The sequence below is a fragment of the Microcaecilia unicolor genome, chromosome 1, assembly GCF_901765095.1.
Source record: "Microcaecilia unicolor chromosome 1, aMicUni1.1, whole genome shotgun sequence".
Lineage (NCBI taxonomy): Eukaryota > Metazoa > Chordata > Amphibia > Gymnophiona > Siphonopidae > Microcaecilia > Microcaecilia unicolor.
Window position 1 is genome coordinate 429909883 of NC_044031.1, and position 20673 is coordinate 429930555.

At 40.8% G+C, this 20673-nt stretch overlaps 1 protein-coding gene across 4 annotated transcripts in view; it reads right to left on the bottom strand.

Moving 5' to 3' along the window:
• Nucleotides 1-1580: 1580 nt before the first annotated feature.
• The window catches only part of GMNN (geminin DNA replication inhibitor), a 44390-nt gene continuing 25297 nt past the window's right edge, over nt 1581-20673 (bottom strand). For all 4 annotated transcript variants that reach the window (XM_030212179.1, XM_030212170.1, XM_030212193.1 and 1 more), the window contains exons 4-7: nt 5014-5161; nt 4582-4664; nt 4357-4467; nt 1581-2112 (exon numbers count right to left, since the gene is read on the bottom strand). In XM_030212179.1, the coding sequence (XP_030068039.1) occupies nt 1933-2112; nt 4357-4467; nt 4582-4664; nt 5014-5161 (522 nt within the window). In that variant the 3' untranslated portion in view covers nt 1581-1932. The remainder of the gene's footprint in view (nt 2113-4356; nt 4468-4581; nt 4665-5013; nt 5162-20673) is intronic.

Below are 20673 nucleotides of genomic sequence, written 5' to 3' on the forward strand. Positions count from 1 at the left end.
CATCAAGTACACACACACACCCAAGAAAACTGCCCTGCGCCCACCAAAATGAGCTGGGAGGGAAGGAGCACACCGCTCCACGGAGTTGGGCTGTACAGTGGATCTCAAGCACGGGGAAACTGCAGCAGCCCAGTGGCTCCCACACTGTGAGCCCCTTTTGCTCTGCCCACTGGCGTAGAAAGGATAATGACTACTCACCCCCTCAGGAAATCGCTGTCGCATGCCAAGTCGGTCCTCACACCATTCAGCTGGTACTGCAAACCGGCATGAGTTTGTCGTGCTGGACAAATCTCAGATTTTTTTTTTTTTTTTAAACAGTGCTCAAACACCATTTTTTTTTTTTTAAGGCAGGAGAGGACGCAGGAACAAAAGAAACCTCAGACTCCTTTTAAAGTTGGGAGAGTGAGAACCACAAACTCCAGTCAGCCAGAGAGGAGGGGTTGAAGGGGGAGGAAGGGAGGGACCTGGCACCACCAGGTGTGCACCCAAGTCCCAGGACACCTCAGACCCAGGGGACTGCCAGGAGCCAATCAATGCAGAGCTGCACAGATATGACCATCCCCTTGCTAGATAGAGAGAATACTGAAGTTAAGGTGACTGCAATGACCACATATAGTAAACCTCTGAAGTTATCTCCACCTGCTGGTAGAGGGACATAACCCATAAGTCTCTGGATTGATCTGTGGGACGCTATGGAAGTTCTGTAATTTTGTTCTTTAATATAATAGTCTCTCTAACATTTTGCTCAGTACAGACATCAAGCTCACCTCTATGAAGCCCAGAAAGCCTCTAGGGACAAAGTGCCTGAATTTAATTTTCCTTCAGCAGGGAAAGAGCCAAAACTAATATACCAATTGTAGGCCCCCCACCCCCCAAAAAAAAAAAATGGCCTACCAACTGGTCCCCAGCTGCACAAGGTGCTTCCATCTACCATCGGCTGAGAAATTACTAGGTAAACTTATTTCTCTCCACCAATACTTTGTAATCCCAATTACTATGTAAGCTGCATTGAACCTGCTTTGAGTGGGAAAGCGCGGGGTACAAATGTAATAAACAGACTGTTCTTACAAATGATGTCCTAGTCTTGTAGCTCAGCCTTCATCTGCTGGTTAGAAGGCAGCAAACCCAAGCATCTGAACTGTCTGGTAGGAAAACAAGAACTGTTTGGAATTGTTATTCCAGTGGTAATTAAAAAACAACCCTATGGAATGAGTGCAAAAACGTTTAGTTGAGCTGGGTACTATTTTGGGATCTTGCCAGGTACTGTGACCTGGATTAGCCACAGATACTGGGCTTAATGGACCTTTGGTCTGTCTTGTATGGCACTGCTTATGTTCTTAAGTAATCGACTGAGATAGTAACGGGAGGGGGGGGGGGGGGGGGGTATGGTTAAGAGCATGGGTACTTTGCTTGCATAAAAGTCCCTCTTATGCCATGCTGATCTTTATGGCCACTCATTTATGGCAGCATTTTTCTCTTCTTGTTCCTTAAATCTTTACTTCCAAAGCCACCTATATACAGTATAAAGTGCATAGTAAAGCCAAATAGTCTGTACACATCTAGTATGCCAGTTAAAAATGTCACAAGTTTAAGGGCAATGTTTATTTAAAGTATATTCAAATTGCATAAGCCAACCATTTAAAAATATTTACACAACACTAAAATACACAGTATTTGTACAAAAAAGTGACCAAATGCAACCAACATTCTCTTTCTGCAGGATGCAGCTGTTGACAGAACTACATATTAAGCAGAACAAAGCACTCAAAACCCTCTTGGCACTTTTAAGTCCTGTTCAAGCAGACTCAACTTCTTAGGAACCAGTGAAAATACACCCTTTGGCAGTATTCAGTGGTGCAGTAACAAGACAAAATAAAAAGCAGCCTTTGCAAATGGGGCACTTTCAAAGTTCTTTAAAAAGGTAGGTTTAATTCAACTAGTGTCTTCTGTAGGTGAATCCGCTGCATTATTTCCAGAATCACTGGTGCTCTGTGAAGGCCCCTCTTCGGAATCCTCCTCTGTAGCATCTTCCGATTCATTTTCACAAGCCTCTTCATCCAAATCAAGATTCTTCAGTTCCTCAAGGCTATCTGGTGCCTGGCCTGTTAACCTCTGTTTCAAAAGAAGTAGAATAATTAACTCTGTTCTCAGTGGATATATGTCTTACTGCAATTTTTATCTAGTTGCCAATAAAGGAAGTATAGAAAGCTCCCAGAACAAACAACTTTGGGGTTATATAGAAGCTTTTTCAGCATGTATTAACACTAGTAATGTGTAATTCTCTGAGAAAATATCAAAATATATTAATCCAGAATGACTTGAGCTTTTGAAATTTCTTTTGTAAAACCAGTGCATGAAAGTAGCAGGAAGGGCAAGTTACCTTGAAGGCAAATCTATGCTTAAATCTCAATTTTGCCAGACATTTGTGACTTTGTAGAGATCACTATTTCCTACTTCCTCAGGTAACCTAGAGAAGGGACTTCATCAAAATTGCAAACTTGTACAATAAGCATCCAGTTTTAAGCTAGTAAAGGCAAATAAGTCATATGAAGACTAGAATACTGGAAAAAAAAATCTGAATTCCAAGATTCTATATCTGGAAGCATTCATTTTTAGCTGCTATCAAGTGGCAGGGGCAAGACAGACTGTTTGATGTGGTTGCTCTTTTAACTAGTATGGCCTGGCGTGCAGCACTGCAAGGAACTAATTTATGAAACTTGTTTAGGCATTAAATGAGCCCATGACCACCCTTAACTCATTCAATTCCTTGGTCACAGGTTACTTCCTACATTTCCTCATTTCTGGAAAGATCGTCTATTCATTCCAACTCCTCAGAGTCCTCTTTTTGCTACCTCATTCTAACAGGCAAAAAGAAAGCATCAATTTTATACATGAAATTATGTGACTTATTACTTGTTCTTCCTTAGTAAAATCTACAAGGGGGAAGAATTTGATTTATCTGCAACCAATTTTGACTGGACTACCTTCTGGCATAGTACTCAGACCCACAAAATCTGCTGCAATTACTCAATCCTCCTTCATAATGTTTATTGGACTCCTTCTAGACTTGCCAAAATTAAGAAGTCACCTGTCTTGGATGTATGCTGGTCCTGTTCCTCTGTACAGGGCTTCTTATACCATATGATATATTATTGCAAAAATGTTAAAGCCTATTGGAGCTTTATTTGGAAGAGAATGGCGATTATCTTCGATCTAATAATTTCGAGCTCACCTACAGAATGATTATTTTACGTTCATCGGATCCTCATATTTGCAATGAAACTAATCATCAAAATTTATGATGCATGCTACTGCTTGCACCTGATTTGTAAATGGAAAGACAACTCGCAATTAAATTTCTCGGAATGGTGGAAAATTTGCATCAGAAAGTATGAAGCTGTGTTGGCTCAAACACAAGCTTCTGTCCATGAAGATTTGTGCACCTTTGGACTCTTATTGCACTAATAGTATTATTAATGTTTAGCCCATCGTCATTTGTGTTTTTTTTACCAATTGTTTCACACTTATATTTGAAGCTTATTAATAAATTTCATTCTTCCTGGTGGATGCTCTGTTAATGTTTATTCTATTAATACAATTTCAAAATTCTCAATACAATTTTGAAAAAAAAATGAGCCAATTTTGAAAAAATTTAAGCCAATGAAGTAAACAGAAAACACTCATTTAATGTTACACATTTGGAAGATATGAAAACATTCAAACTGGTTTTAGTTAACTCTACTCAGGTCTGATCAGATTTAAGGTATGAACATCGTAGCCATTTGAATACTGCATGTATACTATATAAAATATTACAAGGAGCCTAATTTCTGAACCCCAGTCTAGTAAGTAATACCCAACATGAACAGCCAAAGTACTAAGCTAGTAATAAAAGTAGCCGTTTGTTTGAAATTACATTGACAGGAATGTTGCCAGGAGAATATTACATCTGCTATTATTTCCTGTTCAAGTGCAATGGTATTAGGTTTTGAGTAGATTAGTTGACTACTAGTTACGACAGCTGTTTGGTACTAACCTCACTATTTCTGAATGACCAGGGTATTTTATTTACCGTCACCCGACAAGTTTAGCTAAGAAGGCATGCCTTTGAGGATATTGGAATAGAAGAGAGTTCAAGCTTTGCTTCATGATCTAAGGATTTCAAGATTAACAACTGTACCTCCTCTGGACCTTATAAAAGACTATATGAAAATGACTAATCTCAGTAAAAAGTAACAATTTTCAAATACTTCATAATCATATTTTATGAAAGTCAAAAATGTACAAGATGCAGCTATAATTTAGACCATCCAAGATCATCAGAACTTGTGGACAAAGCAAAAAAAGAAAACTTACCTCAATCATGCTTGCCATATATTGTACATGTGCTGCCAGTTCTAGAAGTTCATCATTTTCGTGCTTTAGATGTGAAATTTCAATGTCTTTGCGTTCAATTTCTTTGTGCAACTAGAATAGTACAATTCAGAAAGTAAAAAAAAAAAAAAAATATATATATATATACATACACACACACAACAGTACCTGCTCTCTCTCTCACACACAAAAAAAGGTTCAAGTTACCCTTTCATTTTCTTGAAGAGCATCATAGAGAGCTTTCCTTCTTTCTTCAGCCACATCCTTCCAATACTGCAATGATGGATTTTCTGGAAGTTGAGACAATAAGTCAGCTTCAAAACTATCCATATGTATATTTTCATACAGCATTTAACTGGAAATTTAACTGTTTTGTCAGAACCCAGTAGTTTACTGTCCCCATAGAGGAGGAGTGGGGAACAGATTATCTCCGCCTAAAAGCCAAACAAGAACTGTGCTCAATTCATGGCTAAGACACTAAGTTTGACCTTAGCCAGAAACAGGCTAGGAAGCTTAAGAGATGTTGACATGTGGCTACTATTTAAAACACTGCTTCAAATCAGTGCATCTAGAAAAGCATTATATTGAATTCAGTAGTAGCCTTTCAATACAGGGAGAAGTTTGTGGCATAACACTTACCTTTTATCATGAGGTCAAAAGCTTCTTGAGAAACGCCCTTAAAATTCTCATTTTCATTGCATTCTGGGTCTACAGCAGCTTCCACTTTTGTTTTCTTTAATGTTACCTGGTCATTCCAAAATTTTCTTTTAGTTGAAGATTTAGAAGGCTAAAATTGTAAAAAAATAAAAAAATAAATTATGAACTGATTACCTCTTATGGACAGAGGTCATTTTTAAAATATGAATACTTATCAGTAGCAGATTAAACTATAGCCTCAATTCCTAACTTCCCTAGGCTGTGAAAAGTACTTATATCACCTCTGGTCTATTTTAGTCAAGTCTACAAAATTGTCTGCATAAACGTATGCAATAAGCCACATCCACCTAAAACTGCTTCTAATGGTACCCAAAAGATTAGTATTATACAGCTCGAGGGAATGTAACCAATTCAAGAAGGAAGCAGAAAGAAGCAGATACATGAATAGAAAAGGGATGTCTATTAACTCAGCAGCAAATTAGAAGCTCTCTGGCGTATACCAAGACCTAAACAGCTTGTTCCTCATAAGTACATAAGTATTGCCATACTGGGCAAAAACCCAAAGGTCCATCAATTGCCTAGTATGACTGTGACAAAACAGTTTTAAGCCTGTAAAACTGCATTATTTCTTGAAGTGTATTTATCTCGTCTGACCAGCAGGTGGTGCATGTTTAAAGCTGTTACAGAGAACTAACTGTTCCCTCTTCAGCTAGGTTGTAGATTTTTCTCTAGTCTCAGTTTGGGAGAAAAGAGAAGGATAAATACATAAGTATTGCCATTCTGGGACAGACTGAAAATCCATCAAGCCCAGCATCCTGTTTTCAACAGTGACCAATCCAGGTTACAAGTACCTGGCAAGATCCCAATACACTTTATGCTGCTTATCCTAGAAATAAGCAGTGGATTTCACCAAGTCCATTTTAATAATGGCTTATGGACTTTTCCTTTAGAAAGCTATCCAGACCTTTTTTAAACCCCGCTAAATGCTTTTACCACATTCTCTGGCAACGAATTCCAGAATTCAATTACAAGAGAAGAAATATTTTCTCAGATTAGTTTTAGATTTACTACTTTGTAGCTTCACTGTGTGCCCCCTAGTCCTATTATTTTTTGAAACAGTAAACAAGAAATTTACATCTACCCATTCCACTTCACTCAGTGGCTAGGGCTCTTCAGCTCGGAGAAAAGACAGCTAAGGGGAGATTTGAGAGAGATCTATAAAATCTCCCCTCAGCTGTCTTTTCTCCAAGCTGAAGAGCCCTAGCCACTTTAGCTTTTCCTCATAGAAAGTCATCCCATCCCCTTTATCATTTTCACTGCCCTTCTCTAAACCTTTTCTAATTCTACTGTAGGGCTCATTTTCAAAAAAGAGAAGGACACCCATCTTTCGACATAAATCGGAAGATGGGTGTCCTCACAGGGTTGTCCAAATCGGTATAATCGAAAGCCGGTTTTGGATGTCGCCAACAATTTCCGTCGCAGGGACGGACAAAGTTCAAGGGGCCATATCGGAGTCGTAGCGAAGGCGGGACTTGGGCATGCCTAACACTTGGACGTCCTCGACCCATAATCGAAAGAAACAAGGGCATCCCTGACGAACACTCTGATTTTACCTGGTCATGTTTTTCTTACGACCAAGTCACAAAAAGGTGCCCGATATGACCAGATGACCACCGGAGAGAATCGGTGATTACCTCCCGTTACTCCCCCAGTGGTCACTAACCTCCTCCCACCCTCAAAAATAATTTCTTTCAAAATATTGATTGCCAGCCTCAGATGTCAAACTCAGGTCCATCACAGAAGCATGCAGGTCCCTGGAGCAGTTTTAGTGAGTGCTGTAAACTTCACACAGGCGGACTCAGGCCCATCCCCCCCCCCCCCACCTGTTACATTTGTGGAGGAAACAGCGAGCCCTCCAAAACCCACCACAAACCCACTGTACCCATATCTAGGTGCCCCCCTTCACCCGTAAGGGCTATGGTAGCGGTGTACAGTTGTGGGTATTGGGGGCTCAGCACACAAGGTAAGGGATCTATGTTCCTGTGAGCAATTTCTGAAGTCCACTGCAGTGCCCCCTAGGGTGCCCGATTGGTGCCCTGGCATGTCAGGAGGACCAATGCATTAGAAATGATGGCTCCTCCCACGACCAAATGGCTTGCATTTGGTCGTTTCTAAGATGGACGTCCTTGGTTTCAATTATTGCCGAAAATCAGAAACGACCAAGTCTAGGGATGACCAAATTTAAGGATTTGGACATCCCTGATGGTATTTTCAAAACGGAAGATGGCCGTCTATTTTGTTTCGAAAATACGGGTTTCCCCGCCCCTAGATCGGGAAATTTTGCGAGGACATCCATATCAAAACATGGACGTCCCTTTCAAAAATGCCCCTCCACATCTTTTTTGCGATGTGGTGGCCAGAATTGCACACAATATTCGAGGTGCATGGAGCGATACAAAGGCATAATAACATCCTCATTTTTGTTTTCCTCTCCTAATAATACCCAACATTCTACTTGCTTTCTTAGCCGCCACCACATACTGAGCAGAGGGTTTCAACATATCAACGATGACCCCTATCCCTTTCCTGGTCGGTGACTCCGAATGTGGAACTTTGCATTACGTAGCTATAATTTGGGGTCTTCTATCCCACATGAATCACTCTGCACTTGCTCACCTTAAACGTCATCTGCCATTTAGGGAAAGGGAAATGGGACTTGATATACTGCCTTTCTGAGGTTTTTACAACTACATTCAAAGTGGTTTACATATATTCAGGTACTTATTTTGTACCAGGGGCAATGGAGGGTTAAGTGACTTGCCCAGAGTCACAAGGAGCTGCAATGGGAATCAAACTCAGCTCCCCAGGATCAAAGTCCACTGCACTAACCACTAGGCTACTCCTCCACTCCTCCATTTAGATGTCCAGTCTCCCAGTCTCTTAAGGTCCTCTTGTAATTTTTAACAATCCTGTTGTGATTTAACAACTTTGAATAATTGTGTCGTCAGCAAATTTAATTACCTCACTAGTTACTCCCATCTCTAGATCATTTGTAAATATGTTGTTAATGGGCAGCGGTCCCAGTACAGAGCCCTGGGGAACCCCATTATCTACCCATCTCCATTGAGAATACTGACCATGTAACCCTACTGTTTTCTTTTAACCAGTTTTTAATCCACAATAACACTACCTCCTAATCCATCACTCTCCCAATTTCCTCTGGAGTCTCATGAGGTACTTTGGCAAATGCCTTCTGAAAAATCCAAATACGCAATATCGACCATCTCACCTCTACACACGTTTGTTCATCCCTTCAAAGAAATGTAATAATTGGTGGATTTCCCCTTCACTAAATCCATGTTGGCTTTGTCTCATTAATCCATGCTTTTGAACATGCTCTGTAAATTTGTTCTAATATTCTAATAGTCTCTACCATTTTACCCGGCACTGACATCAGTTTTACCAGTCTATAATTTCCCAGATCACCTCTGGAACCATTTTAAAAATTGGCATTACATTGTCTACCATCCAATCTTCCAGTACCATGCTTGATTTTATCTGTGAGCAGCCACATTTCCTGTACTTCCCAGGCAGAGAATAAATGTTTAGATTGATCCATATTCAGTTACCTGTTATGTGTTGTGTTTTGTTCCATCTGTTTTTATGGTTCACTGTTCAATATTTTTCAGGACAATATTTTTAGTTTGCCGCCTCTGCTTGTCTGGACAGACTAAGAATCCTGGTGGTTTGGGTCTGAGCGCTTTCTGGGAACTGTGGGACCACTGGAAGTGTGGCCCCAGTAACCTAGTAATCACTGGGAATAATTTGAGAGCGGGAGACTGGCCCAGAGGCGGATGGGACCCAGTTGGTGGGAAGAGGGTGCTAGTGTAGAGCACAAGCGGCAGGTGCAGGCGGACCTGAGCTCTGCTGGGGATAGACCTCAGTGACCGCGGGATAACCCAGTATATCGCTATAGCCTTGCATATTTGCTCAACCCTCTTTAGCCTATTTTTATATATTCATATAGATATGACCTTGGCTATTGCTGGGTTCTCTTTCAACCCTCAGTCCGCTCCTTTAGTACCTCTGGCTATGTTAGTGTCTACCACCTCCAGTTAGCTTTTTTTAAATAGAAGATTACCGACGATAGCAGCTAGGTTACATTTGTTCACATTTTTTTCCTTTTTCTCCATTTTGTGTTACCCCCCCCCCCCCCCTTTTTTCAGTTACGCTTTTCTTTTATTTTACTTTTATCATTTTTACTCTATTCATCTGTTTTTGGTATGTAATCCAATCTCCAGGAGGGCTACACATACTGATTTTAATACTGTTCCTCTCCTAACCTGGGAACACCCCGCTGTGGATATATGTTACATAGCTTGCAATCCACACCCATTTTCATTATGAATATATTTTTATTGGTGTCAACATCTTATATGCCGGTCTTTGTTTTTTTTATTTGCAATTAGTCTGCACAAGACTATCTACCCGGATGTCACCATTTACATTTTATATTTACATACATTAGTATGCTGTTATTTATAGATGATGACAAACTTAAACCACGTCATGCTGTATATTTAGTAGCAGCGCTCCAGTTACTGACACAAAGATGAGGTAAGATGCTACTACTAGGGTTTTATTCTATTTTACTTTTGATGGTCCCATACTTGAGTCTTTTCATTTTTGTATTTGTGACCCAATGTTTACATACCTTTTCCCGCGTTTCATTCTTATTTTTGTTTTTCATTGAGCTATCATCACTCTAGCAGTTTTGCCTACCGATCTTTTTTCAATTTTAGGTTGTGCCACTCATCAGTGCTTCGGCACATTTTTTAAAATCTTGACGCTGCTGCTGATGTTGGCTTTTTTTTCATCTATATTATCAACAGTGTGAGCAGCGCTTCTGACGGACTTTTTTAAAACAGTCTTTTTTAAGACTACCACGCTATTTCCGAAGAATCAACCTTATTACTTTTTAGCAACTCTCTGTGTAAGAGACTGCTGTAAAAACTCCAGAGGATTTCTATCGTCATTGCTCTGCAGCACTTTGTACAGCAGACTCCTGATGCAGGCCTGACGGCCGAAACACGACGTGTCGAGTCTTCAAATTTTTCAATAAAGTTTTTTATTCAAGAACATCTTCCAGTTTCTGGTTTTCGTGGTCGTACTCCCACTTTTTACATATTGTTGTTTTTACCGTGGGGTGCTTGAGTTTTCCACCTTCTGGTGGATCTTCTCTCACATTATTCTAATACATGCGTTGTAGTTTTTTCATTTACCGGCTGTCAAGCATGACACTTCATCCTGCTGCAGAGTTTTAAGACGTTTTTCCACAGTAGCTTCCTTCTACACCTTCGTTTTGTTTTTGAGTGTACACAGATTTTTAGCTCTTATTTTTTTCCCTTGCTTTTTCTACAGATGTAATCCCCAGTGTTTCAATTTTCTTTTTATGTCTCAGGTTTACTTTGGTTATTTCTTTAGAGCGTTAAGTAACCACATACTTAACAGTTCACAGGTACTGGGGTTTGTTTGCTTTTTAACAAATGTTCCTATCCCCTAGTTCACTTGGGCATTTCTCCTCTCTCACTATTCCAATAAAGCCAATATAATAAAACTATGTTTTTACCATCTTTCTCACGTACACCTACCAAGTGACTACAGCTATAAGTAATCTCACCTTGTAGTGTTTGGCTATACCGTTTGATTTGTGGACACTGGTTATATGTATTCATACATTTCTATACACATGGTTCTCCATTACATTTATCTATTTCTTATTCAGGTTTTTATGTCCATAACATATTAGGTTATTGTTAAACGCCTTTATGCTGTAATGGTTTTATCTATATTTTAACTTTATATTTTTTATGAAGCTCCGGGATACATGACAGACTTGATCGACCTACCAACTAGAAATACATCCGAATCAACACGAATGTACCTAAATCTGCACTACCCAAGCTGCAAAGGACTCCAATACAAATCAACTTACGCGTCCAGTTTTTCCTACATAAGCACACAACTGTGGAACGCATTACCGAAAGCCTTGAAAACTAAGAAAGACCACCTAAACTTCCGGAAAACACTAAAAACTAACCTGTTTAAAAAGGCATACCCTACCGATCCAACATAAATGCCTGATCTTTGCAACACAAAACAACTAAAGAACGTAATGGACATAACACAACTTTTCCATTGTACGATTCCCTAGTGTGCCTGCTCCACATGAACTTTATCTTACCACAACATCACTTTGTATTTGTTTACACCGGAGTCTGTAACGCCTCTCCGGTACTATGCAAGTCACATTGAGCCTACAAATAGGTGGGAAAATGTGGGCTATAAATGTAACAAATAAAATAAATATTCATGCCTTATATAGTGTCCCACTTATAGACACATACCCGTCATTGCACTATGGATGTTTCTAATTGTTTTACACACTTGACCCCAGCTATGTCACTGTCCATTTTTATACATATTTTGACTATTTGGTTTTATAAGAATATATATATATATATATATATAATATAATGTTTTCTGTACTGTTTAGGGACTCGTGAAGCAGGCCTTTGAAGCCGAAACACGATTCATGTTGAGTCCATTGCACTTTAAATAAAGCTTCTGATGTGAACTCTGAGTCCATTGGACATTTTGTTTTGCATCATCTTGCATGTCACCCCCGCTGTGCTTGTTTGCTGTGGTTTTCCTACACTGAGAACTTGTTCTTTATTTGTTGATTGCACCATATGTGATACATGTCACTCACGGCACCACACTCTCCAACATTTCCCAGTGCCATGGCTATTAGCGCCACTTCCCATTTAGCAATATTTTTGTATTGGGGTTCGCCAGAAGGGCATTATAAAGGACAGAGAAAGAAAAACAAAAAAAAAAACAAAAAAAAAAAACAACAACTTTTGTTTCCAAGTTTAACAGAACAAAACAAAATAAGCAAAATTCAATTTTGGCCTGCATACCCTAATGGGATATCACACTAATGATCCTTTGTTGAACTTCAAACTTTACAAGCTAGGTGAACATAAAAATATCCATACTGGGTCAGGCCAATGGTCCATTCAGTCCAAGTATCCTGTTTTCCAAAAAGTGGCCAAGCCAGGTCACTAAGTACTTGGCAGAAACCCAATTAGCAGCAACATTCCATGTTACCAATCCTGGGGCAAGCAGTTACTTCCCCATGTCTTTCTCAATAGTAGACTATGGACTTCTCCAGGAATTTGTCCAAACATTTTAAAACACAGATACGCTAACCGCTGTTATCACATCCTCCGGCAAAGAGCTTGAGTTCTATTCATTGCATGAAAAAAATATTTCCTCCCATTTGTTTTAAAATTAATTTCCATGTAACTTCGAGTGTCCCCTAGTCTTTGTACTTTTGGAACAATTAAATAAAATAAAAATCAGTTTACTTCTACTCATTCTATGCCACTCAGGATTTTGTAGACCTCAATTATATTGACCCTCATGCGTCCTTTTCCAAGCTGAAGAGCCCTAACCTGTTTAGCCTTCCTCATACGAGAGGAGTTCCAACCCCTTTATCATTTCTAATTACGCTATCCTCAAGGTGTGGTCGTACCATGGAGCAATACAAAAAGGCATAGTATTTTCAGTCTTATTCACCATCCCTTTCCTAATATAATTCCTAGCATCCTGTTTGCTTTTTTGGCTGCCTCACACTGAGCAGATTTCAGCGTATTATCTACACCACCTAGATCTTTTGCTTGAGTGCTGACCCCCAAGATGGACCCTAGCATTAGGTAACTGATTCGGATTATTCTTTCCAATGTGCATCACGTTGCATTTGTCCACATTAAATTTCATCTTCCATTTGGATGCCAAGTCCAATTTCCTAAGGTCTTCCTGCAATTTTTCACAGTCTGCACACATTTTAACAACCTTGAATAGTTTTGTACCATCTGCAAATATAAATCACCTCACTTGTCGTTCCAATTTCCATATGTTAAATAGCACCAGTCCTAATAGAGATCCCTGTGGCACTCACTGTTCAGGAATGGCAAGTCAAGGGGGTCCAAGCCTTTCACAAAAACAACAAAGATCAAACACACAAGGGTGGAAGCGAACAGATTCCAAGAGATCAGCCAAAGAGTAATAGCATCAAAGTAAGTTTATTGGGACCCAACACGGTCCGTGTTTCGGCATGCATGTAGTATTTTGACCCCTGAGGAAGCTTGCATGCTGAAACACGGACCGTGTTGGGTCCCAATAAACTTACTTTGATACTCTTAGTCTTTGGCTGGTCTCTTGGAATCTGTTCGCTTCCACCCTTGTGTGTTGATCTCTGCATTCACTGTCCTCCACTGAGATAAATGACCATTTAACCCTACCTCTTGTTTTCTGTCCAATAACCAATTCCTAACCCACACCAGAACATTGCTCAATTTTCTCAGGAGTCTCATCAGGAACTTTATCAAACGTTTTCTGACAATCTACACTACCATCAATCAGCTCACCTTTATCCACATGTTTATTCATGCCTTCAAAGAAATGAAGCAAATTGGTGAGACAAGACTTCCCTTGGCTGAACCCATGCTGATTCTGTCCCATTAAACCACGTTTCCTTAGCATCCCTCCGGACCGGACCAGGATTGGACTGTTGGGTTGTGCCCGCCTACCAGCAGGTGGAGACTGAGAAAAAACTCTGACTCTAGAGAGCCAATAGGAGCCCTGGCCATGTGACCTTAGCCTCAGCATTTTCTCAGTCTCTCAGCAGGTAGGAAGTGAGCCCATTAGTCTCTCTCTCTCTTTTTCTCTATAAGATATTACAGATATATTTATAATACTTCTTCTGTGCCTGGAATCGTAATTAGAGGCTTGACAGGGTTTCTTTTCTTTCTTTGACAGCCTCTGGGGTGTTAAACTCGGGTGTCTCGAGTCCACCCCCCTTCCTCCCCATCTCCCTGGCTTAGCAGGGAAGGGCCGTCCCTTTCTCTGGAAAGGTGTACCGTCTTTGGGAGAGGCAGCCACTTTTAATAGGCAGCTGTTTTTAAAGAATTAAATCAAGTAAAAGAAAATTTAAAAAATTAATTCAAATGAAAGGAATTTAAAGGAAGTAGTTTTTGCTTTCCCCAGTCTTATAACGAGCAGGTAGCTCTTCTGTCTTATTCTGTTTGAAGAGTCTTTATTTTATTTTCTGGCGGAGCTATTTAAATAAAAAAATAAAAAATAAAAAAAAAAAAAGTGAAAAGTCAGCGTCTGTGACTTTAATCGGTGGTTTTTTGTTATCTTCATTATTTTTCCTCTGCTATCCGGCGTTGTTAGCGGCGATAGTTGTAAAAAAAAAAAAAAAAAAAAAAGAGGCGCGAACTGTTAAGCGCATGCTCGCTCTTGGACAGGTCTGTATAGCTTGGGAGCTGTATTGACGGTTCCTGTCGGGCCAGAGGCTAAACCATGTTTTGTGCGGCATCGGAGGTTATCTGTTTTTCAGCGGCACAGATTTCCTGCTTCTTCGTCGGTCTGGTCAGTGGTTTTCTCCCCCGAACTTTATTCTTCTCATTTTGGCGCGCTTGGCCGCCATTGTTTTGCCTGCAGCTGCAATTTCCCTTGATGCGGCAGCGTTTTTCTGCTTTTACTGTGTTTGGCTGTTTGTGCAATGGAAAGGAGATATTGTTTCTCCGGTAGTTGGGGCAATTGGTAGTATATTTTCCCAGCAATTAATTTTTACATGTATTTTTCAAGCTATTAAAAAAACAAAACAAAAACGAAATGTTACGATGCGAATGGCGCTCATTTTGTTTTCCCCTCTGTTTTTTCTCCGTCGGGGACTTTTTGGTTGCTAGCAATGTTGTGAATTAAAGTGCAGCTCAGTTGGCGATTTCTTTGTTCTTGGCAAGACTCCGATTCAAAGTGCAGCTCAGTCGGGAATTCTCTGTTTTAGACAATGGGGCGAATTAAATTATATCTCAGCTCCAAAATAACCAATTTCCTATTCCTTGTGTGTGATGTTTGGAGGAAAGGTCTTTGCTATTGTCTAGCGCAGTTTTTATGGAGGTCCAGTGTGTGTCACTCTGTGTCTTTCTCATTTCCTGGTGAATAGGACTACATTGTCTAATAGTCCATTGATTAGTACTTTACAAATCTGGCCATAATATCTTAGTTCCTTTCAAGCATTTCCCTTCATGGCTATGATGTTATACAGTGTTTTAAGAACTTAACAAACATTTTCTATGGCATAGGCTATCTGGTTCAGGTGCCATTGTTTGGTACTTTACAATGCTGGACATAAGATCTTAATTCCTTTTAGGAAATTTTCCTCCATGGCTATGTTCTTATACAGTGTTTTAAGATCTTAACAAACGTTCTCTAGAGCGTAGGCTATATGGTTCAGATGCCATGTGCAATGAAATACATTGTCTGATACTCAATTGTTGCGTACTTTGCAATTCTGGACATAAGGTCTTACTTCCTTTCAGCAATTTTCTTTCATGGCTATGCGTTCTCTTTGGCATAGCAGATGACAGCTGCATAGGCTACATGGTTCAGATGGTTCTCATATTCTAGGAAACTCAGTCCTGTCTACCGAGCACCCAGTTTTCTCAGATGCTTTAGAAGGCATGTTTTATTCACATCTTCTCTACTTTCCAACTGTCTTGGAGTTTCTCATGTGTTATCTTAGTTTTCTTCTAGGACTTACAAGATATATGTCCACTTAGGGAGTAAAGTTATCAGGTCAATTTGCATTTTCTCCCACTTAAGGATAGTGGGAGGTCCTCATGCCATCTACTTGTATTTTTGTTTCCTCTATCTATTCAGCCTGGGCACATGGTAAACATTCTGGTTTTGTCCAGTATGACCATCCATAATATCTGCTATCCCTTTCTCTTCCTTACAGATTTTAGGGTCTTGTTTCAAGCTTTCTTGACGTCAGGTACAGTCTTGTCTCCTGTGGCACAAATTCACCACCTTTTCCGTAATAGGTATTTTCCAAGTCTATTCCTTTTCATTTTATTCTTCCTCTCTCCAGAGTTTTTTTCTCTTGGAAGGAGATTCACTCATTTTCTGTGCATTTTTTGCCATAAGGGCATAAGTGTTGCCATAATGGGAAAGGCCAAGAGTCCCCATCCTGTTTTCAGATGGGGTCAATCCAGATTGCAAATACCACATTCATATCTCGTGAGTGTGCGTCTGTTCATCTCTGTACATCTCAGTGAGGAAGGAGGCATGACATGATACGAGGTTTGGGGAGATCTGGTAAAATTGAAGGCCAGTGTGTCTCAGTCCACGCTCAACATATGGTGATCCTTTCATTTTCATTCTATATGTCCTCATTCCAGACCTTCCTTTCAATTGGAAGGGGATTCTTTCACTTCCTGTGCATTTTTGCTATTAGTATACGAGTATGGTCATACGGGGAAAGTCTAAGAGTCCATTAAGCCCAGCATCCTGTTCTCAGTTGTGGTCAAGCAACGGGTGGTGCATTTTGGGCACACCCTAGGTTATGGGGTGCATGTAGCCAGGTCTCTCTTTTGAGCTCTCGTGTGATCTCATTAGATTTCATAGCATGTTTCTATTTTTTCTCTCTTTGTTTAGTCAAGTTGGCGCAGACTGTTTTTGTCTTCTCTACAAGCGTCCCACTTTCTGTTTTCTCTGGATGTTCTTGGGCCTTCGGCCATTACCTTGCTCTATTTTGCAGAGTAAAATTTTACTTTCTAGCTCCCAAGAAGGAATTTTTTCTTCATTCGCTTTGGAGTCTCGGTAGTCTTTTTTGGGCAGCTTTTCACTGTCAGTTTCGTGACCATTGAAGAAAAAAAAAAAAAAAAAGAGTTCTCAGTGGATAGTACCTTAAGGGGAGGTCCCAGTTCTACAACTATTTCTTTTTGCTCTGACCTTCCATGTGCCTCGCTTACTCTCTTGCTAAAAAGACTTGTCAGCGGCAGAGATAGATGCCCTCTCGTATCCAGATATTTATCTCTGATGGAATCCCTCCGCTCAGTTGGCCTCTGTATTCTCACTAGTGGTCTGGTGGTTGAGATTGAGCATTCTTCCTGCAGGTATGCCGGGAGCATATACACAGTGACCAGTTTTTTGATGGCTGCATCTGTGAAAATATATATGTATATTTATAGTTCTACTACATAAGTACATATGTAATTCCACACTGGGAAAAGCTCAAAGGTCCTATTGAGCCCACCTTTCTGTCCACGGCCAATCCAGACCATGAGCACCTGGCTAGATTCCTAAACGTACAAACATTCTATACATGTTGTTCCTGGAACTGTGTAGTGTTTTATGGACTTCTATATGTTTCTAACAAGTGTCTACTGTTGATTTATTCCCGTTTTCACTAATTGGGGTCTACGACAAGAGTCTCAGGTGATTGGTTTGCAGAGGCAACAGCTACAGATGATTCTCTCTCTCTCTCAGTTGAATTGCGCTCTGAGATATGTTTTTTTTATTTTTTCATGTTGGGTAACTGCAGCGGCTGTCAGTTTATTTGGACCTTCAGTCTAATTTGCAGCAAGGATTTAGGTACCTTCTTCTTCTGCATAGTATTTAACTGCATTCTTGTTTTTACCTATTTAGCTTCTAGTGATCAGGTACTTTCTCACTGACAGGCTTTACATACTTCCAATCTGTTGCTAGGTCAGCAATAGTCTACGATATCTGGAGTATTGTACTTCAGGATCTCGGTTTCCACTTTCTCAGCTGAGGTAGATTCATTGCAGTTTTTTGTTTCCAGGCGGCTCTGCTTCTACCTTTGCCATCTTTCTTTCAGTCGTTGTTTTTTTTTCTCGAGTCTCTCTGTCCTTTGCGCTGCACTGATAGTGCGGTAGGGGACATTATATAGCGGCCACTTGGTAGGGGACAATGTTCAGCATCGCTTGGACTTTTCAGCTTTTTTGCTTTGTAGTCATTCTATTTAGTTTATTGGCGGTTCTTGGATCGTCAAGCTTTGGCTTCGTATTCATCCTAGTTTGGGTGTCTTCAGGGACTCTACCACATTCTCAATGTCTGTCCCTCCCGTAAGATTACTGCTTTGGTACTTCCCAACAGTCCAATCCTGGTCCGGTCCGGAGGGATGCTAAGGAAGGAGAAAGTAGATCTTACCTGCTAATTTGCTTTCCTTTAGTCCCTCCGGACCGGACCAGGCCCCTCCCATGTTCTATCAACTCTTTAGATTCTTTTATTAAGTTTGGAAGTGTATTCGTTCCTTTACCACACGTGGAATGTTTAAAAAAAAAAAAAAAAAAAAGACTTTGCGTGGTCCATACCACTTCTCTGGTGAGAGTTGCTGGTGAGCTCAGTTGCTGGAATATATATAAAGCCTTAAATATGTCATACCACTTCTCTGCCGAGAGTTGCTGGTGAGCTCAGTTGCTGGAATATATATATATAAAACCTTAATGGGTCATACCACTTCTTTAGTGAGAGTTGCTGGTGAGCTCAGTTGATGGAATATATATGAAACCTTAAGTGAGTCATACCACTTCTCTGGTGAGAGTTGCTGGTGAGCTCTAATATGAATGGGCCATGCCACTTCTCTGGTGAGAGTTGCTGGCGAGCTCTAATACAAATGGGCCATACCACTTCTCTGGTGAGAGTTGCTGGTGAGCTCTAGTACTCGGTTTTGCCGAGGAATTTGTGGCTGCTAGGATTCCATACGGCACAGAAGTTCTTTCTTTCTTTCCTGCTTTGTTATTCAAATACTGAGGCTAAGGTCACATGGCCAGGGCTCCTATTGGCTCTCTAGAGTCAGAGTTTTTTCTCAGTCTCCACCTGCTGGTAGGCAGGCACAACCCAACAGTCCAATCCTGGTCCGGTCCGGAGGGACTAAAGGAAAGCAAATTAGCAGGTAAGATCTAATTTCTCCTTGCCTGTGTGTTCTGTAATTTTATTCTTTGTAAGTTTCCACTATTTTGCCCAACCTATAATTTCCTGGATCAGCTCTGGAACCCTTTTTTTAAAAATTGGCGTTACAATAACCACCCTCCAATCTTCAGATACTACAGACAATTTTAATGACAGGTTACAGATTACTAACAGTAATTTCATGTTTGGGTTCTTTCAGTACCCTTGGATGCATGCCATCTAGTCCAGGTGATTTACTATTCTTTAATTTGTCGATTTAGCTCTGTACATCTTCTAGGTTCACAGAGGTTTCTTTCAGTTCCGCTGCATCAACATCATCCTTGAAAACCATTTCCGGTACAGGCAGATCTCATATCATCTTCCGTAAAGACAGAAGCAAAGAATTAATTCAATTTCTCCACTATGGCCTTGTCCTCCTTAAGCGCCCCTTTTGGTCCTTCATGATCTAAAGGTCACACAGATTGCCTCGCAAGCTTTCCGATTCTGATGTACCTGAAAAAGTTGCTACTGTGAGTTTTAGCCTCTGCAGCAAGTTTCTTTTCATATTCTCTTTTAGCCTTCTTTATTAATGCTTTACATCTGACTTGCCAGTACATATACATAGTAACATAGTAACATAGTAGATGACGGCAGAAAAAGACCTGCACGGTCCATCTAGTCTGCCCATGATAAACTCATGTGTATACCTTACCTTGATTTGTACCTGTCTTTTTCAGGGCACAGACCATATAAGTCTGTGCAGCAGTATTTCCCGCCTCCCAACCACCAGTCCCGCCTCCCATCACCGGCTCCGGCACAGACCCCGTATAAGTCTGCCCTCCCCCATCCTAGCCTCTCAACCACCAACCCCTCTTCCCCCCGCCACCCAATTTCAGCTAAGCTTCTGTGGATCCATTCCTTCTGCACAGGATTCCTTTATGCCTGTCCCACGCATGCTTGAATTCCGTTACCGTTTTCATCTCCACCACCTCCCGCGGGAGGGCATTCCAAGCGTTCACCACCCTCTCCATGAAGAAATACTTCCTGACATCTTTCCTGAGTCTGCCCCCCTTCAATCTCATTTCATGTCCTCTCGTACTACCGCCTTCCCCTCTCCGGAAAAGATTCGTTTGCGGATTAATACCTTTCAAATATTTGAACGTCTGTATCATATCACCCCTGTTCCTCCTTTCCTCCAGAGTATACATGTTCAGGTCAGCAAGTCTCTCTTCATATGTCTTGGAACGCAACTCCCATACCATCCTTGTAGCTTTTCTTTGTACCGCTTCCATTTTTTTAACATCCTTCGCAAGGTATGGCCTCCAAAACTGAACACAATACTCCAGGTGGGGCCTCACCAACGTCTTATACAGGGGCATTAAAACCTCCTTTTTTCTGCTGGTCACACCTCTCTCTATACAGCCTAGCAACCTTCTCGCTACGGCCACCGCCTTGTTGCACTGTTTCATAGGCTTTAGGTCCTCAGATACTATCACCCCAAGATCCCTCTCCCCGTCCGTGACTATCAGGCTCTCCCCACCTAACACATACGCCTCCCTTGGATTTCTACTCCCTAAGTGCATCACTTTGCATTTCTTCGCATTGAATTTTAATTGCCAAACGTTAGACCATTGTTCCAGCTTCTTCAGATCTTTTTTCATGTTTTCCACTCCCTCCGGGGTGTCCACTCTGTTGCAAATCTTGGTGTCATCCGCAAAAAGGCAAACTTTACCTTGTAACCCTTCGGCAATGTCACTCACAAATATATTGAACAGAATGGGCCCCAGCACCGATCCCTGAGGCACTCCACTA